Source organism: Callorhinchus milii, unplaced genomic scaffold (assembly GCF_018977255.1).
Source record: "Callorhinchus milii isolate IMCB2004 unplaced genomic scaffold, IMCB_Cmil_1.0 Scaffold5, whole genome shotgun sequence".
In the NCBI taxonomy this organism is placed as follows: domain Eukaryota; kingdom Metazoa; phylum Chordata; class Chondrichthyes; order Chimaeriformes; family Callorhinchidae; genus Callorhinchus; species Callorhinchus milii.
Genome location: NW_024704746.1, coordinates 56,298,708 through 56,322,200, shown reverse-complemented (window position 1 = coordinate 56,322,200; position 23,493 = coordinate 56,298,708). Strand labels below are relative to the sequence as shown.

Sequence of the window (23,493 nt, the reverse complement as noted above, 5' to 3'; positions counted from 1 at the left end):
GTGAGCACACCACCACCCCACCATCCCACCCCACTGCTATTTGCAAGAGATGGTCCATAAATAAGAAATGCGATAGTCTAGCAGTTAATACGTTCATGTCAGAGCACTGATGGGTCTCAGCAAACGTAAGGTGAAACTTTATTTAACACGTTTAATGGGTTTTCAGACAGGTTGTCAAGACGAATTACAAGGTTATTGCGGGTCTAATTTGTGCCAATTTCAACTGTGATTCTTTAATAAGGATTCAAAGACGCAAATAATAATTACAATACATTGACACATAGGAACTGTACTCAAGAAGTAGATTGCATTGGTATCGGTTACTTCCAGTAACTGGGACAAGTCCCCATTTGTGACTTAAAATCCTTATTAAGGAATCCCATTAGAAATTTCCATTGTTCATTTTCTTCCATGGTAATTGCATTCAACTACATTTCCACCCAATTACATCCAACCTCTTTATGAATGAGTTAGTTGACAGTGTCATCTATATTTGAGGGTTCTGTTCTTCTAATCCTTGGCTTGTTTGTTTATTTTAGCCAAGTTACACTTAGTTCTATTTAGTTCATTGCCTACAGTCTCTGAATAACAAAGCCTGTTTAAACTTCTATGACCAATCCCCTTTTCAAGTCTTGTTTCAAAAGGCAACTGATATTAAACCAGTGAACCTATTGGCATTTAAACTTCACAAGAATCCTTAAATGTAAAATAGCAAAGCAATCTAAATTATCTGAAACCTCAAAATTAGTTTTACTTTTCATTATTCAATGTGCTCAATGTATTTTATATAAATGTGTTTATTAGTTATATTTTTTCGAGATGCGAAACATGAGAGGGCACTTTTCCTTTTGTTGTGCTGAAATTACTTCGCTCATTGTTGTCTATAGCTACATAAACAGAATTGAATGAAACCATGATTCATATAGTTTTGAAATGCTCTACCTTTAAAAGTGCCATTTTAAAGCTACTCCTGGCTTTGGAAGAATTCTGGCTAGGGAAGGAAAGCACATTGTGACGGACACAGAAGAGTATTAAAGCGTTATCATTATTACAGATCAACAGAGGAAAGCAAAAATACAAGGAGATAATAATAATAATTCTTGCATTTGATATAGCGCTTTTCAAGTCTTCTCGATGACTCAAAGCGCTTCACAGAATATACTGTAAAGTGAATTGACCGTATATTTGTGGCCGAAACATGGCAGCCAATTGCACACAGCAGTGTCCCATAAACAGTCATGGATTCAAAATGACCAATTTATCATTGTTTTTTGTTTTGGAGGGATTATTATTATTAGGCGTGTGGAGTAAGGAAACTTGCCCAAGGTTTCGCCCTGCCTGGAATTGAACACAGATGTCTCGCTTGTGCCCAGTGTACAGTGCCAACTACTATCTCAGGAGCATTCTAAATTCCATTTTGTTCAGAGGTTTGTCCTTATTAGGTTGAATTATATTACTTCATGTTTCAAGTATACAAATCTATTGCTGGGTTTTGTTGAAGTGGGGCAAGTGACAGAATTTCTTTCTTTACGCTGATGGGAATTTTATGTTGCTGTTCCTCCTTTTGTACTGTATAAGCAATAAAATGGTGGATTTGCACACAATAATAATAATCCTTGCATTTGATATAGCACCTTATCATGTCTTCTAGAGGTCTCAAAGTGCTTCATAGAATATACTGTAAAATGAATTGACCGTATATCATCCTAGGTGACTTGAACCTCCACTTCACCACCCCCCCCCCCAACCCCGCTCTACCTCTGCTGACTTCTCCTCCCTTACCTCCTCCCTCAACCTATCCCTCCACATCCACTCCACCACAAATGTCCACAGTCATCCCCTCGACCTGGTGATCACCCAGGGCCTCACCGTCTCGGACCTCACCATCATCGACAAAGCAATCTTGGATCATCACTTCATCTCCCTTAACTCCTCAATCCCTCTCCCCACAGCCACCAAACCCATCTCCATCTCCTATCGTCCCTGGAAACAAATCTCGCTCCTCCCCACCTCGGCTACCTTCCCCTCTGGGCTTCCTCTTCCAATGACCTATCCTCCTCGGTCATTCTTCTCCACCGCTCCCTCTCCTACACTTTCAATTCCCTTGCTCACCTCTCTTCCCGAACCGTCTCCTATTCACGTACGTCATCATGGTAAACCAGCCACCTCCACTCCTTTGAAGCACAGATGTGTGCCACTGAACACACCTGGCTTAAATCGAACTTAACGTCCATCGGCACAGCTGGCTGGACCTTATCAAATTCTACCGCTCCGCCCTTGCCTCCGCTAAATCGTTGTTCTACTCCAAGGCTTAGAGGCCAAGGACAACCCCAGGCTCCTCTTCTCAACCTCTCATGCCTCACCCATCCTCACCTCCAATGCCAACTGCAAGGCGATGCTGGACTTCCTCGAATCCAAAGTTAAGGGGATACGCTCAGTTGCCTCTGCCCTTCTGTCTACTACCCTCTCTCCATCTTCCCCTCACAAACTGGCCCATATCCATCCCTCCCTCCACACCTTCGAACCTGTCTCCCATTCCTCTCTCATCACCACTATAAACCACATGAAACCGACCACCTGTACTCTCGACCCCATTCCTATCCCTTTCCTTATCTCCCAGCTCCACCGCCTTGCCCCTCTACTCACAGACATCATAAACCTCTCCCTGTCCTCTGGTACTGTTCTCACACCATTAAAAACGGCCGTCAACACTCCTATTGGTAAAAAACCCTCCCTGGACCCATCTCTGCACTCAAACTACTAGCCCATCTCCAACCTCCCTTTCCTCTCCAAGATCCTGGGATGTGTTGTTGCTTCGCAGCTTCGTTCTTTCCTTTCCCGCTACTCCCTTCTCAAACCCCTTCAATTGGGTTTCCATGCCATCCACAGCACAGAAACAATCCTGGTCAAAGTGACAAATGACATTCTATCCATCTGTGACCAGGGCTCCTTCTGCCTCCTCGTCCTCCTTGACCTCTCTGCTGCCTTTGACACCATTGACCACTCTATCCTTATCCACCGCCTATCCTCTCACCTCAACCTTCACGGCTCTTGAATGGTTCAGATAGTACCTCTCACGTTGCCTCCACTTCATCTCTACAAACAGTTTCTCCTCTAGCCCCCGGACTGTCTTGTGCGGGGTTCCTCAGGGCTCTGTCCTTGGTCCCCTCCTCTTCAATATGTATATGCTCCCTCTTGGTGACATCATGTGCAGACATGGGGTCAACTTGCACATGTATGCAGATGACACCCAACTGTACCTCTCTGCCTCCACCCTTGACTCCAGGACCATTGCTGCGCTGACAGAATGTCTGCCAGACATCAAGTCCTGGATGAGAACTAACTTTCTTCAGTTAGAACATCAACAAGACCGAGGCTCTTCTGATTGCCTCTACACCTCAGGTGCTGACAGCATCATCATCCATGGTTGCACACTCCACCTTGCTGAGCCAGTCCGGAACTTTGGTGTCTTGTTTGACCCTCAACTATCCTTTCTAGCTCACATCCATGCCATGACCCGCTCTGCCTTCCCCCACCTCCTCAACATCGCCCGGCTCCGCCACTGTCTCATGCCGCAGGCTGCCGAAACCCTCATACATGCATTCATTACATTGAGGCTTGACCATGCAAACTCATTGCTTGTTGACCTCCCCAACTCCTCCCCCCTTCATAGACTGCAGATCATCCAGAACTCTGCAGCCTGTGTCCTCTCCCACACCAGGCTCTGTAACCCTATCGTACCCCCATCCTTGCCTGACTCCACTGGCTTCCCACAGAGGATGTAGTTCAAGATCCCAGTCCTCACCTTCAAAATCCTCCATGGTCTTGCTCCCCACTACCTCAAGGAGCCCTCCTAACCCCCTACCATCTTGCTCACTCCCTCCGCTCACGATCCGCTTCATGTCCCCTGCCTCGTCCACCACCCTCTAGAACTCCATCCCGCAGTCCCTCCAATTCACCCCTTCCCTTGCCTCCTTCAAGACCCATCTCAAGACCCTCCTCTTCGACCGTGCTTTCCATCACCCTGCTTCCCCCCCTGCCCTTCACCCTTCTCAATCCCGACGCCCATCTTGGGTCCGAAACTCTGACTGTCCAGCACCTTGGGACAGTTTCCATTCTGGGCTAACAGATATTTGAAACAGAGATTGCTCAGGGCTCACAGGTTTGATAATCCTGTATGCTCTGCATAGTTCAAGGTTTCTGGTCGAGCAGAAGAATGGCATCTATTATTGGGATGTAGAGAATGTGGATTTGTGTTTCTTTGCAAGGCGGCAGCTGTCTCCTTTCCAAGACGAGGAGTGCTCGCTTCCCAAGCGCTCATTGAGGGCTATTTCCCATTGATAAAACATTCCTTAATTATTCCTAGTATTAATTAACAAACTTGTAATCTGGTAGCAACTCTGAAGTTTAGTTTGCAAGACGTTAATGCAGCATTAACACAATTTTATATATTGGATGCTGTTATAAAGTATTACTTTACCAATGTATCACTTGTTGAAATATACTGATTGTGGATGACTATTTCTCAAGTCAATCCACCTTTCCCAACCCACAGCTATTCTCTACTGAAATAGTATAAAAGCAGTGTGGGCTGAAGGCTCATCAAAGTCAGGAATCCTATCTCACAAAAGGGTTATTTTCTGAAAGAATAAACATTTTGGGTGTTCCACTGACAACAGCACAATAATATATTGTCAGAAGAGGCATAATCACATCAATTGAAATCATTTTTGACAGCAATATTAAAATACATTGATAAATCACTGCAGAGAGCAATCATCTACTATGTATTTTAATTGTCCTGCTCCTTTCAAATATTACAATTCAATTTGCTGGTAGTAGAGCGAAATCCATTTGTAAAATACTTTTCCATAGAGACTCTAAATTAAATTTGCATACATAGTTGAATACAGATATAAATATCATTTAGATAAGAATCCACAAACTTTTATTTTTAAGTCCAGTTAATAGCTTAGAGAAAGTAGGGGAAACTTGTGAAGCACAAATTTGCAGAGTCCTTAACAAAATATTATTGTAAAGCACAGCAACTTACTCAAGACGATCCTTTGAGGTGACCTTGGTCATGCAATTTCTAACCATTGAGCTAGGCAGACATGCATGAATATCACACATGAAAGAAAAGCATGTTCATCAGTACCCATATATTTTACTAGCTGTACCCATTGCAGCTTTGCTTGCAACCAAAGGATCCAATATGGAATGTAAATTGACTCACGTCTTTATCTATACTCAGCTGGGAGGACTCAGTGGGAGGACTCCTTTAATATATTTTCTCTCTCAGTCTCTCTGTCTCAGTCTCTTTGTCTCTCTTTGTCAGTCTCTCTCAGTCTCTATGTTTTTCTCTCTATCTCTCTATCTCTCTCTCACAGAGTCTCTCTCTCTGCTTCTCTCTCAGTCTCTCTCTCCCTCTCTGTCTCCTTCCCAGTCTCCCTCTCTCAGTCTCTCTCACTATCTCAGTATCTCTCTCTCTCTCTCACTCAGTATCTCTCTCTCTCTCTCTCTTTCTCTCACAAAGTCCCTCTCTCAGTCTTTCTCCCTCTCTCTCACTATCTCAGTCTCTTTCTCTCTCAGTCTCCTTCTCTGTCTCATATGGGAGGACTCTAGCTCCCATGACAACCAGAAAAAAGTGCCATACATTTGTTGCACAATAGAGATGTGTTTCTCTGAATAGTGTGTGCTTTCCTCTGTTGCTACGTAGTTGCAGAATACAACGCACACCTCATATTTTGGGGCTTAATTAAAGCATTCTTTAATGCAGCTCATCAATAATAATAATAATCCTTGCATTTGATATAGCGCTTTTCACGTCGGAAGGACGTCCCAAAGCGCTTCACAGAACACACTGTAAAGTGAATTGACTGTATATTTGTGGGCAAATGCGGCAGCCAATTGCGCACAGCAATGTCCCACAAACAGTCGTACATTGAAAATTACTGATTTTATTATTGTTTTTGGTTTTGGAGGGATTATTATTAGGTGTGTGGAGTAAGGAAACTTGCCCAAGGTTTCGCCCTGCCTGGAATTGAACTCAGGTCTCTCGCTTGCAAAGCAAGTGCTCTAACCACTGAGCTGCAGGACTCCACAAATGATAGGAGATCCCCCAAAAAAATATGCCCATGTCTTGTCAGTTGCAAGACCTTTCCGATGAGGTGCAAATCATGTCTCTACGTCAATCGTTTATTGCTACGTCAATCGATAAACTGACATGTAGAGAGACAGACATTGTCATTTTATTAATATGGAATGGATATATACTGATTACAATTTAACAGGTTCAAACTCACAAACTCAGAAACTAACAGTGATCAGTGAAAATAGCCACTAAAATAAAAACAGAGTGCTGAAAGCTTAAACCAGACACAAGAAGCCCCATTGTTAATTCCTAATATTGGTTTGAAAGTACATACACAATATCTTTAGTAAATGTGGAGCAAGTGTGTCGCTGTGTAAACATTGCAAAGGACCCTAGAAATGAACGTTGTAGATTCACTTAAAACAACAACTCTGTCATATAGATCAAGAGTATATTTTACTTACACAAGAGGTTTTTCCAGCCTGCTCCCCTGTGAACCAACGATCTCCCCCAATGTGCAGAATGCTTGACCCAAGAAATCCTGAAAAATAAATTTGAGAGCAAAGAGTCAGCTGGGTTGTACTATTGATTTTAATAACAACAACAACAAAAAAATTACAGTTATAGAGCGCCTTTCACGTTGAGAGGATATCCCAAAGCACTGAACAGTCAGTTGTTGGGGCCCGAGCATGGGGGAGGGATGGTGTATGGGTGAGGGAAGGCAGAGAGGTGGGAGGGCGACCGAAGGCACGATCGAAGAGAAGTGGCAACAAACATTCTTTGGCAATCAGATTATACATTAACATGAAACAATTTCTAGTGAGATTCCTTAATAAGAAATCCAACTATGGTTCCTTTCAGGAACATGTCCTGTGGGAACTCTGCTCTGAAAATAGATATTGTTAGTATGGTGTATCCACGAGTCAGCATGACATGTTTTCAATTTCCTTATTGGAAATCATTGCTTATTTGATGCTATTAAGATTAGCACCATCTAAGTGATGGGATATTTTGTAGAATTAATTTCAATGTGCCAGCTGGGTCAGTTGGTATCGCTCTCATTTCTGAGTCAGAAGGTTATGGTTCAACCCCCATGTTGGGACATTGAACATAGTCTATCTAGGATGGCAACCCAGTGCAGTGCTGGGTGACTCTAACACAAGTTTTATGCAACAACAATTTACATTTATCACCCTCCGTAGCAGGAAAAAATGATCAACTGGTGATTATCCCTCCTTTGTGGGACAGTAAGCAAGGATCTCCTTGAAACTGAGCTATCTCTAAGGTGACATGCTTGGCAACTGAATCAAGTCAATCTTCTGTGGTGGTCTCAGTAGCCCAATTCCTGAGGCAGGCAGAACCACAATGCTCTTGTGCCCTGCTGATAATGGACCAGCTAGCCTGGTTCATCAGCAGGACTTAGAGGCACAGAGTAGTGACAGGGAGCTAAGCCTCAGTTCTCAACAGTCTATGGCTAACACTTGCTCCGAGATGCTACCCTGCATGAAGAATACTACGTAAATGTCTCTTCCCACTCAGCTACCGTTAACCCTGCAAGCCAAAGCTCCAGTGAGAAAGGTAGCCTTAACTGGACAAGCCATGGAAAGATGGCCAGGAGCCAGAACATTCCATTCATGGTGCTCCACTCTAGCCAAAGGAAACAACCAATCTTAAAGCACTAGTGCTAGACTTTTTTTTTTGCATTTTTTAAAATAAAATGGGTATATTGTAATTGGTATAAAACATGAAACTGAGAAACATGCACTGTACAAGTAAGCCATCAAAAAGGAGAATGTTTATTTCACTTGTGAAGGAAACTTGTGAAACCCAGTTGTGGCTTTGTCCTTCAGCACTCTTTAATTGTAGATAACCTATAATGCAGTGTTCTCTGTACCTGTCTATTTCTCATAATTTAAAGGTCAAGAGCAAATGTTAAAACACAGAAATCACTCTCTAATCTTATAAACATATTTCTCGCTTTGAGACTAAAATCCAAGATGGCTACCGGTCACCATACAAACTACAACAGAATCCAGTTAACCCTCTATCATAGTCCTGGTATCCAGTTTCTGAGTCAGGTGACTTTGTAGCATTCCAGGGTATTGCTGAAGATAGTCTAACTAGCCCAGCTCATCAGCAGGACTTGGAGGGCCAAACTAGACACTGGGGATGTATTCTTCCCATTCCTGTTAACCATGCAAACCAAAGCCCAAACCGTTAGGGTCCCATCTGGAGAAACAGCAGGTAACTTACCAGGCAGTGCTCTCAATTGGAAGCTATTTTAGCTGGTTATACTCTGGCAGTCTCCCAACACACTCACATTACAGTCGCCAAGCCTCAGTTCTCACCAACCTATTGCTATCATTTGCTCTGAGACACTACCCTGCATAAAGGATACTATATAAATGCAAGTTGCTGTTGTAATACTCTCTTGAATTAGGATGCATCCTTCCAAGGACAGAATGCACATTCCAAATACAGAGACTTTTTCGCACACACATATCTGGAAATCTTGGTCTGGTTTGGATACTCATAAACATTGCGATGGGTTTCAGCAAGCAGCATTCACACAGCTGACCCCCCAAAAACACTATTAAAATTGATAACATTTCAAGTGACTATTCTGCAGCTTCAAATAATTCACTCACTTAGAAAATGAGACTTGCTTAGCTGTCTCATTTCCAGAGACACCATGCTGATGAAAAGAGTTTGTAAATCATCAACAGCTTATATATTCGACAGTAACAGAAAACCTGTGAGATAAACTTTGAAGAAGTGATAGTACTAAAGTGGTCCATTTACAATGAATTAAACACTGTAAATGCATGTTGCTGCACATTCACAGTAACAATGTTCTGATTATCCATGAAAGGTCAAATATACTTGTATTCTGACCAATTACAGACTCATGTTTTCATCTACCCAATTGAAAGATTTTTAATTAATACTTTGTTTTCACCAAAAGGTATACAATAATCATAGCAGTTGAGCTCAGGTCTTGATGTAAAGCAGGAGCACACAGCCATTGGACCCAGAGCAACTGAGCCAAGTTCACACCCGGGAACACCAGTACAGGACAAACCTATTCTGAGACTCTTCTCCAGAGTACGCATTTGCTTATAAGGATCTTGAGACAGGTGTTGAAGGAAGGAGGAGGCAAGCGGAGGGACTGCGGGATGGAGTTCCAGAGGGTGGGGGCAGAGTGTCAGAAGGCCTACGCACCAATGGTTGGGTAGGCAAAGCGGGGCCATGAAACAGGCCGGAGCCCGCTGAGCAGAGGGAGCTGGCAGTTTGTTAGGGTGTTAGAAGGTTGCAGAGGTAGGGCAAGGCCTTGGAGGGCTTTGAAGGTGAGGAACAGGATCATAAACTATATCCTCTGTGTGATGGGAAGTCGAGCCAGGATGGGAGTGATGGGGTCATGGAGCCTAGTGCAGGAGAGGACACAGGCTGCAGAGGTGGATCTTGTTTCAGCTGCATAGGTGTAAGGTATGGTCGGAGGCAGGCAATGTGGCAGAGGTGGAGGAAGGCTGTCCTGGTCAGAAACCGGATATGGGGAAAGAAGGACAGCAGTGGATTGATGTTTAGGTTGCGCACTGGTTTGATTAGTTTGAAGGATAGGTCAGGGAGGTTGAGGAGGTCAGAGCTGCAAAGACAATGGGTCTTTTAACATTTACAAAGTAAAATTTACTGTATGTAAAGAAAAGAAAATTGAAATTCAGATTTAAGATTGTGAGTGTTTTAGGTGAAAGCTTATGAAAAATTTAGCAGGAAGTAAAATAATTTTTTACTATAGAAGGAAATGAAGAACACTTACGTGCTTCGATAAATTTGAACTCTTGGAGTCAACATCATACCTAAAAAGTGACAAAATAAAGAAGAATCATTTTATTATTCCCCATTACAATGTAAGAACACAAAGGTAAGTTAGGAAGAATATTCAGAAAAATAGCTTGTGCCTGCTTCAGGAAATATTTTTATCTTGGATTCCTGTAGCTCAGTGGTTAGAGCACTTTCCTTCCAAGTAAGAAACCTGGATTTGATTCCCAGCAGGGCAAAATGTTGGGCAAGTTTCCTTACTCCACACGCCCCTGTTTACCTAGCAGTAAGTAGGAACCTGATTGTCAGTCAATTGGCGGATCGCTTTTCCAGGGTTAGGAATTCCTTAAAAAAAAGGTGTGGTCACTCATATCCACGACTTCTTTGTGGGATACTGCTGTGCGCAACTGGCTGCTGTATTTCACCCACAAAATATAGTCATTTCCCTCTACAGTATATTCTGTAAAGTGCTTTGAGACATCTTAAAGACGTAATAACCACAACAACAACAAAATTACATTTGTAAAGGGCCTTTTATGTTGGGAGGATGTCCCAAGGCACTGGACAGGCAGAGTTACAGACCTGAGCTGAGGGTCAGGTTTGGGGAGGGTGGAGAGCACAGGGGGAAGCAGGGAGATTGAAAGCATGGTCGAAGAGGAGGGTCTTGAGATGGGTCTTGAAGGTGGCAAGGGAGGGGGCGAGGTGGAGGAACTGCGGAATGGAGTTCCAGAAGGTGGGGGCAGAAGGCCCGCCCGCCAATAATGGGATGAACAAGGTGGGGGACGTGAAGCAGGCCGGAGCCCGCTGAATGAAGGGAGCGAACAGAATGGTAGGTGGTTAGGAGGACACAGAAATAGGGGGGAGCAAGACCATGGAGGGCTTTGAGGGTGAGGACCAGGATCTTGAACTGTATCCTCTGTGTGATGGGAAGCCAGTGGAGTCAGGCAACGATGGGGGTGATAAGAGTCGCGGAGCCTAGGGCAGGAGAGGACACGGACTGCAGAGTTCTGGATGATCTGCAGCCTGTGGAGGGAGGAGTTGGGGAGGCCGACAAGCAATGAGTTTGCATAGTCAAGCCTCGATGTAATGAAGGTGTGTATGAGGGTTTCGGCGGCCTGTGGTGTGAGACAGTGGCAGAGGTGGGCGACATTGCGGAGTTGGGTTAAGGCAGAGCGGGTCATGGCGCAGATGTGGGGATGAAAGGATAGTTGAGGGTCAAACAAGCCCCCAAGATTCTGGACTGGCTTAGCAAGGTGGAGTGTGCAACCATGGATGGTGATGCCGTCAGTGCCTGAGGTGAAGAGGTGGTGACGGGAGCCAATCAGGAGAGCCTCGGTCTTGTTGACGTTCAACAAGTTAGCTCTCATCCAGGACTTGATGTCCAACAGACATTCTGTCAGGACAGCAGTGGTCTCGGAGTCAAGGGTGGAGGCAGAGAGGTAGAAGTTGACTCCATGTCTGTGGATGATATCACTAAGAGGGAGCATATAGATATTGAAGAGGAGGGGCCAAGGACAGAGCCCCGAGGAACGCCGCACGAGACGGTGCGGGGGCTAGAGGAGAAGTTGTGATAAGGCTATATCAAATGCAAGGTTTATTATTATTATTTTACGATGGTTTATTACCAACTGTGAAAGATCACCAAATTCTCATAAAGATGGCAAAAGCCTTCAGAACAAGAAAACAATGGATATTTGAAAGTTTAAAAGCAATTAACTAATTTTAGCTGATTTTTTAAATAATAAAAAAAATGAAAGTCAGCCATTATTTCCATTTGGTTTTAATGCAAGGGTCCAAGGGGAACCAACTATTCTGTTATAAAAATTACCTTTAATGTTAGTTGCAAACAGTATGTTGTTAAAGTCTTACTTAGGACACATCTAGATTGATATTTCTGTGGGTCATGGAGGGCTGATGTGAGGCTGCTCCAATTCCTAAAGAATCTATTCAGCTGGATTCTATGCATAAACACATTATACATCCAAGTGAAAGATGTTTTTGTGCGTTAACATGTAAATTCCAGTAATGTAACAAAATCATCTTAAAATCAGTTTCTTAATGCAATATATTATAAGGTCTTAACCCAAAATCGTGTTTATACAAAGGAAAAAAAAAAAAAATCCATATAGCAAATCATTCCTCCTTCCACGGGAGAAAGCCAACTAATAAGGGTATGTTTTATCAAAATATTTATTTCACAAATCATTCGCATCAAAAGTCAAATGAACAGCAGTAATATTTTAACTGTTGATATAATTTGGGTGAATAAAGCAATCTAGTTGTTAGAAAATGCATTTTCATTTTCTTATGGTCAGTTTACATAGTTCCCTTGTGATCTATGCCACTCTGCGAACAATATTGCTTCAAAAAATCCAAAAATCTATTCAAACTATTTATTTTAATCTACTTTCTCACTGGGTATTCTATTGTATGACTGCAATTTCCCAAGTTTGTAAAGGAAATAAATAAATAATCCTTGCATTTGATATAGCGCCTTATCACGTATTTGAGATGTCTCAAAGAGCTTCACAGAATATACTGTGAAGTAAATTGACTGTATGTTTTCTGGGAGAAATGTGGCAGCCAATTGTGCACAGCAGTGTCCCACAAACAGTCGTGGATTGAGTAACCAAATTTCTTTTTAAGGGATTATTAGCCCTGGAAAAGCGATCCACCAATAAACTAACAACTTGATCAAAATAATTTATGAATATCGTATTGTGAACAACAGACATCTCAGGTCTGAACCCCATGATACGAACCAATCACAGGTGTCCAATTAAACCTAGTACCACTGATCAATGCACTTTGTTTCCTTTTATTCAGCCAATTTACAGACAGATCCCGCTATACTGTGTATACCTTTTGTATTTTGCATAAATCAGGACCGGATAGAACATAGTTATACCACAGACCCTCAGCAGACCAGAAGTGCAGTAGACTTGCAGCGGTGCCTGGCTGGCTTCATGTGCATAATGTGTAGATGTGGAAGGCTTCCCAGTGTGCGCATCATTTGTGTGGAAACACTGCGAGAGTGGTCGCTGCTGACAGGCTTGCTTCTTCAGCACCTGTGCAGTTTATTGATTTCTAGCATCCTGACCACCAAGAAGCGCAGACTGGAGAACATTTTATAATGCAATCCATTATAACATGGGTCCTACTTTTATGGACACAGACCAACTCATGATAACAAGCTCCAATTATTATTGTTAATATTACTAATAAAATACAGTCCTACCCATTTATCGTGAAACAGTTTATTTTGATATCCCACCTATGTTGACAAAAAAGTGAAGTGCTGGTCCCGTCTCCACACATCAACACAAACTTACCGTATATGTTGACGTCAACATAAACTTTGGCACACTTCTAGCAACAATGATTTCAAGTCCCTAACAGCATGACCAAGGAAATGTACTCCACATTCAGTATCTGGTCAGTAGAGGGCAAAAATTCACCAGGTGAGATCCTTGATTAATTTATACACACACAGGGCTAATTTTCTCAGAGGTAGGAATATTGACCAAACAATCAAAAGTTGAAACATACTCAACATAATTGTGGAGATGGAGGAAGGCGGATCAGACAAAACTTGGTAGGATAAATGGGGGAATGGGCGGTTATACTACGATGAATCCATTGCCATCTTTGAAGACTCATCTACATATTCTTCAATAGCTACCCAGTGGGTAGCACGAGATCCAATTTCTGTAGAATTATGATTGAACCTGTTTTTGGCCATACAGGCTTTTACCCTCGCATATTCCTTTACACATTTTCTGCATTATGTCCACACCAGCTCTTTTTTCATTAATTTAATGGGGAAGGTTGTACAATTTATGCTTCTTGAGCTTTCTGGCAACTGCTCCATCATCCATTATAATATCAAGTTCTGCGCACATTTTTAAGTAAGCCATTAATCACTGAACACTGCTTAATTACACTAAGGCTCAGGATAGTGATTGAGAATGGTGCCAAACCTTTTACAGCAATTTTACATACAGTCTGCTGGCAAAATCAGTTTTCCATTCTTGTCTTTGATGAAAACTTTGGTTCATGTGCAATTTCCTCATACCACTTCTGTGACTTTCAGGCAAACTATGAAATACAACCCAGCATTAAAGCTTTGCAAATAATGCAAATTCACTTACAACTATTTTAGGGAAGGGTTTAAACTAATTTTGACGGGGGAAGGGAAACAGGATGTAGCATCAGCAAGGAGAAACAAGTTACTTAGAAGACTGGGAGAGACGAACAGCAATGCAATAAAGAGTATTCCGGAAAAAGGAAGGACTAGACAGGGGGAAAATGCAGAGTAGACTAAGTCGGTCTTGGAGTCATTTGCATAAATGCACGGAGCGTGACAAACAAGATTGGTGAGCTGCAGGCTCAAGTTGCTACTTGGGGTTATGATGTAGTGGCAATAACAGATGTGGCCCAAGCAAGAGCAGGAATGGGAGCTGAATATTCCTGGCTACAATATGTTCAGGAGGGATAGGGAAGGAAAAAAGGAGGGAGGGGTGGCAATATTGATCAAAGACACGGTTACAGCCCTGGAAAGGGAAGATGTGTTAGTGGCTCGAAAAGCAGAATCAATTTGGTTGGAGTTAAGGAGCAGAAAAGGAACTGGTACACTCTCAAATGTATACTACAGACCACCAAATAGTGAGAAGGAGATAGAGAAGCAAATCTACAAGCAAATTTCAAAAAGATAAAACCAATAGTGTAATAATAATAATAATCCTTACATTTGATATAGCACTCTTCACATCTTCGAGACGTTTCAAAGTGCTTCACAGAATATACTGTAAAGTGAATTGACTGTATATTTTTGGGCGAAATGCGGCAGCCAATTGTGCACAGTAGTCTCCCACAAACAGTCGGGATTGAGTGACCAAATTATTATTATTTTTTAGTGTAGTGATAATGGGGGACTTCAATTATACTAACATAAACTGGCAAAATAACGGTGTAAAGGGCCTGGAGGGGGAAGAATTCCTGAAATGTTACTGGAAAACTTTCCTGATCAGTATGTTTCCAGCCCAATGAGGAAGAAAACAGTGCTGGATCTAGCTCTGGGGAATGAAGTGGGGCATGTTTCAGTGGGAGAGCATCTGGATAACAGTGATCACAACATCATTAAATTTAGAGTACTTATGGAAAGGGACAAGGAACAATCAAAGGCAAAGATACTCAACTGGAAGAGGGCTATTTTCATTGAATTGAAAAAGGATCTAGGCAAGGTGGACTGGAAAGAAAGATTGATAGGTAAAATTTCTAATGAGCAAATGGAAGTCTTCAAGCAGGAGATAGTTTGGGGACAGAACAAATACATCCCCACGAAGGGGAAAGGTAGGGTATCCAAAGATCCTTGGATGATTAAGGGAACTGGGATTAAAATAAAACAGAAAAAGGAGGCTTATGATAAATGTCAGATCCAAAATACAGAAGATAATTAAATAGAATATAAAAAGTACAGAGGAGAACTAAGAAAGGAAATAAGAAGGGTAAAGAGATTGTATGAAAAAAGATTAGCAGGTAACATAAAAGGGAAGCCTAAAGTATTTTGTAAGCATATAAATAATAATAATCCTTGCATTTGATATAATATATATAAAAATAATATGGCGCCGTATCACATCTTCGAGACGTCTCAAAGCACTTCACAGAATATACTGTAAAGTGAATTGACTGTATATTTTGTGGGCGAAAACCGGAAGCCAATTGCGCACAGCGGTGTCCCACAAACAGTCATGGATTGAAGTGACCAATTTAGTATTATTTTTTTTAAGAAATTATTATCCCCGGAAAAGCGATCGACCAACAACCAGGTTCCTACTTACTGCTAGGTGAATAGAGGCGTGTGGAGTAAGGAAACTTGCCCAGAATTTCGCCCTGTCGAGAATCTAACCATTCAAGCACTTGCTTGCGAGGCGAGTGCTCTTACCATTAAACTACAAGTCTCCACTTTTATAAAGAATAAAAGGTTAGTCAAAGGTAGGGTGGGGCCGATTAGGGACCAAAGAGGAAATCTTCTTGAGGAGGCAGAGGGCATGCCTGACGTACTAAATGAGTACTTTACAACTGTGTTCACAAAAGAGGAGAATGCACTAATGCCACAGTATCGGAAGAGAGGGTAGAGAAACTCAATAGGATAAAAATAAACCGAGAGGAGGTACTAAAAAAGGTGATGGTGCTCAATGTAGATACGTCACCTGGTCCGGACGGGATGTATCCTAGGTTACTGAAAGAAGTAAGGGTGGAAATGGTGGATGCTTTGGCCACAATCTTTCAATCCACCTTGGATACCGGAGTGGTGACAGAGGACTGGATGGCTGCAAATGTTAGACCCCTATATAAAAATGAGGAGAAGGATAAACCAGGGAAACACAGGCCAGTCAGCCTTACGTCAGTAGTAGGGAGACTTCTAGAGATGATAATCTGGGACAAAATTTATTTTCACTTCGAAAAATATGAGTTAATAAAGGACAGCCAACATGGATTTGTTAAAGACAAATCATGTCTAACAAAACTGATATTTTGATGAAGTAATGGAGAGGGTGGATGAAGGTAGTGCAGTTGATGTAGTTTATATAGATTTTCAAAAGGCGTTTGATAAGAGACTTGTAAGCAAAATAGAAGCCCACGGTACTAAAGGGACAGTGGCAGCATGGATACAGAACTGTCTGGGAGACAGAAAACAGAGAGTGGTGGTGAATGTTGTTTTTCTGACTGGAGGGAAGTGTGCAGTGGTCAGTATTGTGACCACTGCTGTTTTTGATCTATACAAAGGACTTGGACTTGGGTGCAGGGAGTACAATTTCCAAGTTTGCAGATGATACTAAGCTAGGAAAAGTAGTAAACAGTGAGTAGGGTAGAGGCAGACTGCAAATGGACATAGATAGACTGCCAAAATGGGCAGACAGATGAAGTTTAATGTGGAGAAATGCGAAGTGATAAATTTTGAGAGAAAGAATGAGGAGAGGCAATATAAGCTGGATGGTAGAATCTTGAAGGGACAGAGAGACCTGGGGTCCATATAAGTAAATCTTTGAAGGTGGCAGGACAGGTAGATAAAGTTGTTAAAAAAGCACATGGGATATTAGGCTTTATAAATAGGGACATAGAATACAAAAGTCAGGAAGTTATGATGAACCTTTATAAACACTATGTTCAGTTCTGGGCACCAAACTTTAGGAAGGATGTCAAGGCATTGGAGAGGGTACAAAGGAGATTTACCAGGATGGTACCAGGAATGAGGGACTTCAGTTATCAGGAGAGGCTAGAGACGCTCAGATTATTCTCCGTGGAGCAGAGAAGGTTAAGAGGAGTTTTCAATATAGAAGTTTTCAAAATTCTGAGGGGATTCAATAGGGTGAACAAGGAGAAACTATTTCCACTGGTGGGTGGGTTGGTAACCTGAGGGTACTGATTTAAAATAGTTGTTAAAAGAAACAGAGGGGAGGTGAAGAGACAGTTTCTCACACAGCGAGTTGTTCGGATTTGGAATGCATTGCCTGAAAGGGTTGTGGAAGCTGATTCGATAACAACTTTGAAGAGAGAAGTAGATAATTATTTTGGGAGGACACATTTGCAGGGCTATGGGGAAAGAGTGGTGGAGTGGGATTGATTTGGATAGCTCTTTTAAAAGAGCCAGCACAGATACGATGGGCCGAATGGCCTACTTCTGTGCTGTATAATTCTATAATTCTATGATAAGCATGTCCAAGTTCATGAACACACATTCATACATCCAGCACCTGGAATCCATCTTGATCAGTTTGCAGTTGTTGCTTAAACTCCATACCTCCAACTGGTGAAACCATTGCTCAACATGCGCACAAGCTGTGGATAGGAAGTTGGTGGCAATGCTCTCATGCATTTCATGCAGAATGGTATTGCCCACCAGGAAGCTTGCAAGGAGTTCCTGGTACCTACTATCCACCTAGTGAAGCTCAAACCTGCACTTGTCAAATGTCAAACCACCAACCAGTGACTATCTTTCTTGGGGATGAGATAAGGGGGGTATCCTTGGAGCTGAAATGTCTCCAAGGTGTCATGTTTATCAATGGAATGGTGGAATTGAGCCAGCCCTCTGTGGGTATCTCAATAGTCCGTTTCCTGAACTAGGAGGGTCTGCAGTATTCCAGGGCACTGCTGATGACAGCACAGCCAGCCTGACTCATCGGTAGGACTTGGAATATTATTATTAATAATAAAGAATATATAAATAGATTCCTATATATGTATGTCCCATTGTGCAACAAATGCATTGCAAGTTATAAAAGTGTTTAAGCCTCATAAAAACATGCACGCAAATTATCCCTTGGACAACAGATGTATAATCACTGCATATAGGTATTTAAAAATTTTAAGATCATAATGGAAGATTTGATTGAAATCTACAAAAATCACATATGTAAATTAGGAATGATAGGAAAACATAGGCCACTTGGCCCAACATGAGCACTAATGCATAATGTCAAAGTGGGAACATTGTATATCCAAATGTCCATTCTTACTTAAGCTCTTACTTAACACAGTCTTGTATCGTGTTCTCTACAATCTTTCCTGCTAACCCGGTCATAAAAAATGGTATTAAATTTGAAAAAACTTGATGGGCAGCATATCAGATTTTCCACTGGTGAGTAAGGTCATGTGACCTTTGTACGTGATTTTTCATAAAATTTACTGACCAGCAAAGACAAATGATGCCCTTGTGCACCTGCCAAAGCCAGTAAATTGACGCTCACCTCCTCAAAGAACTGCAGAAAGTCCATCCCCACATGAAATATTGCTTCCAAATCTATGCCTGACTACAACTTAATTTCGACCTCTCTATTCTTTAGCTGAATACTGATGGAATCCCATGAAATGTTGGGAAACATTTTCCCAGCTTAGATTCTAGGATGGGCAATGATATATCAACGATAGAAAAAGTACGGAATAGGTTTACTGTAATACAACAACAAAAACAACTTGCATTTACATAGCAACTTTCACGTGGGGTACCGTCCTGGACCACTTGACAGTGGCAGAGTCTGTTGCTGAGTCAGAGGGAGAGGGCAGGGATAGGTGACTATAAGCACGATCAACCAGGAAGGTCTTTACGCAGGATTTGAAGCAGGGAGGAGGCAAGGCAGAGGGATTGAGGGAGAGTGTTCCAGAGTTTTGGGGCGTGGTGGCTGAAGGCACAGCCACTGATGGTGGAGCAGAGGGGACGAGAGCCAGCTGAGTGGAACCAGCATGTGGTGGAGTAGGGGGTAAGCAGATCGGAGGGGTAGGGAGGTGCCAAGGCATGAAGGGATTTAAAAATGAGTGAGAGGATTTCGAAATCAATCCGTTCAATGATTGAGAGCCAGTGGAGTCTGGCAAGGACTGGTGTGAGATGGGGAGAAGGGAATAGAAGGGTATGGGAGGGAGTAAGAAGTGGGTGGGGATTCATATTGAATGGCATGGACTGATTGGGCTGAATGGCCTGTTCCAATCCAATACAGTCTATGTAAATATGTGTAAATTTCCCCACTATAGGGAAAGGTGAGATGAAATCTACTTCATATTGCAAAGTACTATGTCCACTGCTAGGAGAGTCAGTGACTGGGGACATAGTTATAAGATTATTAATATTGTTACAGTCACAAGAGCAAAATGAGAACAAAAGAGTAAAAGAAGAGCTTGCCCTGCCAAGTAAGGTATTAGCGGAGTGTCCATTGTGGGCTTGAAGAGGGAGGTGGGCAGATATATGAAAGACAGAGGCTTGAAGGGGTGTGGAGATAAGGAATGGCATAGGTATTGAATAAACAGCTTGCTTTGAGAGCTGGTGTAGACTTGATGGGCTGAATGGCCTCCTTCTGTGCTGAAAATTTCTATGAATCATATAAGCATTGAGACCAAACTATAGACTTATTTAAAAAAATGCCCTCACTAAAATTTAATTTATAATTTGTTAAAGAAATAAATTGTACAGAAAATATATACCCCAAACAAGTGTATATTCAAAACAAAACATTACGTCCTGCTGAATTCCTATTTAAGGGCAAGATTTTAATGGTTTATTCGTGGGAATAAAACTTGAATAGATATTCAAAAGCACTTTCCTGCAAAGTCTCTACTTACCTATTGATTTTAACATGAAATTCACAATGGGATTAATGTACACCAACAAGAGCTAGTGACTCCTGCTGCAGTCTGATTTTGGATAAATTAATCCTGAGAGACATCTACTTCTCTACATGTATTTGACATTTCTGTGCTAGATTTAGTTACTTCGCCTGACAATTAAGTCAAAAGACTATGGTTCCCAGGAGTCAAAGAAGGAAGCAGGATAGAAAATTTGCAGAAGTTCAAATCCCATCTGATTTTTTTAACCATTTTGTTTGCACTTCACAAGGTGTGCAGATATCTTTATACAACATAACACTCTGGACAACATATCCAGTTTAGTCATCACTGTGCCAAAATATTAGAATGAGTTGTTACAGTTGTTATTGTGATAGCTCTTTCAAAACTCTCCTGTATCCTCACCCTTACTAAACTCCACATGCCTATCACCAGTCTTCAACAGGCTCCACTGGCTCGTTGTCTTCCAATGGAATAATTTCAAGATCCTCACCTTCACCTACAAATCCATTCACACTTTAGCACCTCCACATATCTGTCATCTTTTCAACTCCATTCCTTGGCTCGCGCAGTTTGCTCTGCTAACTCAGGCCCGTCCCTTCTGAGCTACCATCGGCAGCCAAGCCTTGAGTAATTGAACTCCCATCCCGTTCATAATACTCCCTCTCTACCTCCCGTTAAATCCCACCTAAAAAGTGACTTCTTCTCTTCCCTCCCCGCCTTGCTCTGCAACCACATCCCTACGAAGTGCTTTTAGACATTATTCTATTTGAAGGGAGCTAAATAAATGTAGATTGTTGTTATATTAGAACCAAGTTACATTAAGCTATTAATCTAGTTTTGTTTTTTCACCAAACGCCTATGAAAAATCCTTAATTCTGTGAGCCAAAGCCTTAATGGGTAAAGTGGCACAACTTGGATTAAGAATTTTGACATTTAAGCACTGGAGATATATCAGGAATCGAAAATAGTCCTTCACACCCCAGTCACTAACAATAAATGATATTTCTGGTTTGGGTTTAAAATGAAATATGCAGTAAAATGTTTGGGTGTGTTAGCAGTCAAGATATGAAAATTAGATTATTAGATTACTAGATTAATAGCATCTGAATGAGATGAACATTTTAAACTACATTCATTTTGATTTTTTTTCATTTACACTTTTTTTACAGGTGAGTGTGAAATTAGAAAGAGTGGTTTCTATTGTAAGGAAGCCACGAAAGGCTCATTACCCTTCATTTCAATCTAATGTTATTAACATTGCTCCAAAAGACACAATTATCTAGCATCATCTCAGAATATGAACAATTCCTGGGGGAAATTTGCAAATCTCATTCAAACACTCAATAGTTTCTGAAATATGCTAGAAATTATGACAGACTCTCAGAGCTATGTGTCAGCCATTCAATGTAAGGCATTTTTCATCATACACAATTCCCATTCTGTCCCAACAGTGCATAAGTATGCAAATACATTAGGAAACAGACCATCACTCAAAATTCACATTACAGTAAATTTTTCATCTCTGTTTGCAGGGAAGGGTGACAATTCCACAAAGAGAGAAAAGGGAGAGGAGGGAGGTGGTGGGCGGGTTGAGAAACATAATGAATTAACCTGGAATGTTTGTACCTAAGTAAACCAAATGCACCAGATCACCTCCTCTTCTCCTCCAAACTCACATCTAGAATCTGGAAACTTGATGACTTAAATTTTAAAATATGTTCCCATTCAACTCATCCTTGGTCACCTTAATATTTCTTACCTTCCTTTTCATGAAAAAACATAAAGGCAGCATATTGTTTTAAAGATAGGCTCCTACCCCAATGAAAATCTTGAGGAATGTGAGCCTTCTGATTGGGAGATCTTAGCCCATGCACAAAATGCACATCAAAGAATTCTTATGCATTGAACTTTGCATCAAATTGTAGTTACAGAAGTGAGAATCAACAACAACCACAACTTGCATTTATATAGCACCCCTCATGCAGGGTAGCATCTCAGAGCTCTTGATAAAGGCGGAGCATGATGCTAAGCCGGTGGGAGGAGGGAGGTGAGCGTAGGCATCACTGTCTTTCACCTCCTCCAGTAACAAAAAAAATTCCAAGCTAACCCATTTCATATTAATAGCCAAGTAGAAAATATAAGGGTCACATGATCCTACTTCCAGATCTTTCCATTTATGTGCATCATCTTTAAACAAGATACAAGATTTTTTTTTGCCCTCCATAACAAAGCAAAAATGTTTCCCAGGTAAAGCATAAAATCTTTGGAACACAATGTGTTACTATAATCACAATTAAAAGTATGAATTCCCTACTGAAGACCTGTGAGCTTGAAACCAATGTTACACTGCTGATGATGCCATATTGCCAAGTGTATTTATTCATGCTTGATGTACGGTATTAAATTACATCAGTTTCTAATGCAAGTCAGTGCACACAGATACTGCACTTAAAAAACAGAATATCATTAATGTGTGACTCATGTATTTAACCCCTTCAGCAGTGCAAATATTCTTTTGAACATCAGACATCTGCCTAGAATTTGGTTTGGGCTGATATTTCCTCAGTTCTCCAATTAATTAAGGTTCACATGGACGCTAAATGCTCCAAATACACAGAGGAGACACAAAGGCTAAAAACGTGGCTTCCTGAACAGCTATTAAAGTCTAAATAAAAGCAGAGATGAACCTAAAACAAATTTGCATCACTCAGAATAATGTCCAAATAGATTAAAACAAAATGAATAATATATTATACTTTTCAGCGCCTTGGGACGTCCTCCCGACGTGAAAGGCACTGTACAAATGTAACTTTTGTTGTTGTTGTTGTAATCTAGCATAATGTCTAATCTGCCTTCCATTTGTTTCTGGATTGGTGCCTGATTCACAAAACGTTAGAACATGACAGCACAAAAAACAGATTCGATTTTGTTTTTTGATTAATTCAGAACTTGGATAGGGCACCCCCAAGTCACTGGGGGGGGAAGCCTGAACCGTCAACTACATCACAGATAAACCAACCATTACCAGATAGTTAAATTGAAGACAATAAGAAATGGAAGACAATAAGAAGGCAGCTTGTTTTGAAGTGCACATTGCCCGACCATGTCAAAGTCTTTTGGCGATGCTCAGTGGAATGCTAAATGAGTCACAAAATACATCATCAAACATAAGTCCACATCAGATATAAAATGACAAAATAAGTCACCATCAATGACTCTGGAAAACACTACCTCTCGTTGCTCAATCTCCCTTTCTTTGAGGTTCCTAAATAGCCTGGAGGAATTCTTTGATTTGTAGCCTTTAGAATTGCCTTTCCTTTTACTTTACTTTACCTGCCCTTATCTGGTGAAAAATAGGAAATTCGCAGTCTCTCTATTACCCAATCTGCTGAGATAGGCACCAAAATAATTGGGTGTTAAAAACAAAGATAGTGGCAGTTCAATTCTGAAAGGTTTTGAAG

The 23,493-nt window shown here is 41.4% G+C and overlaps 1 protein-coding gene across 7 annotated transcripts in view; it reads right to left on the bottom strand.

The window, feature by feature from the left end:
• The window catches only part of LOC103188281 (copine-8), a 203,712-nt gene that overhangs the window by 109,020 nt on the left and 71,199 nt on the right, over positions 1-23,493 (bottom strand). For all 7 annotated transcript variants that reach the window (XM_042335739.1, XM_042335740.1, XM_007908223.2 and 4 more), the window contains 2 exons: positions 9,909-9,948; positions 6,559-6,635 (listed from right to left, as the gene is read on the bottom strand). In XM_042335739.1, the coding sequence (XP_042191673.1) occupies positions 6,559-6,635; positions 9,909-9,948 (117 nt within the window). The remainder of the gene's footprint in view (positions 1-6,558; positions 6,636-9,908; positions 9,949-23,493) is intronic.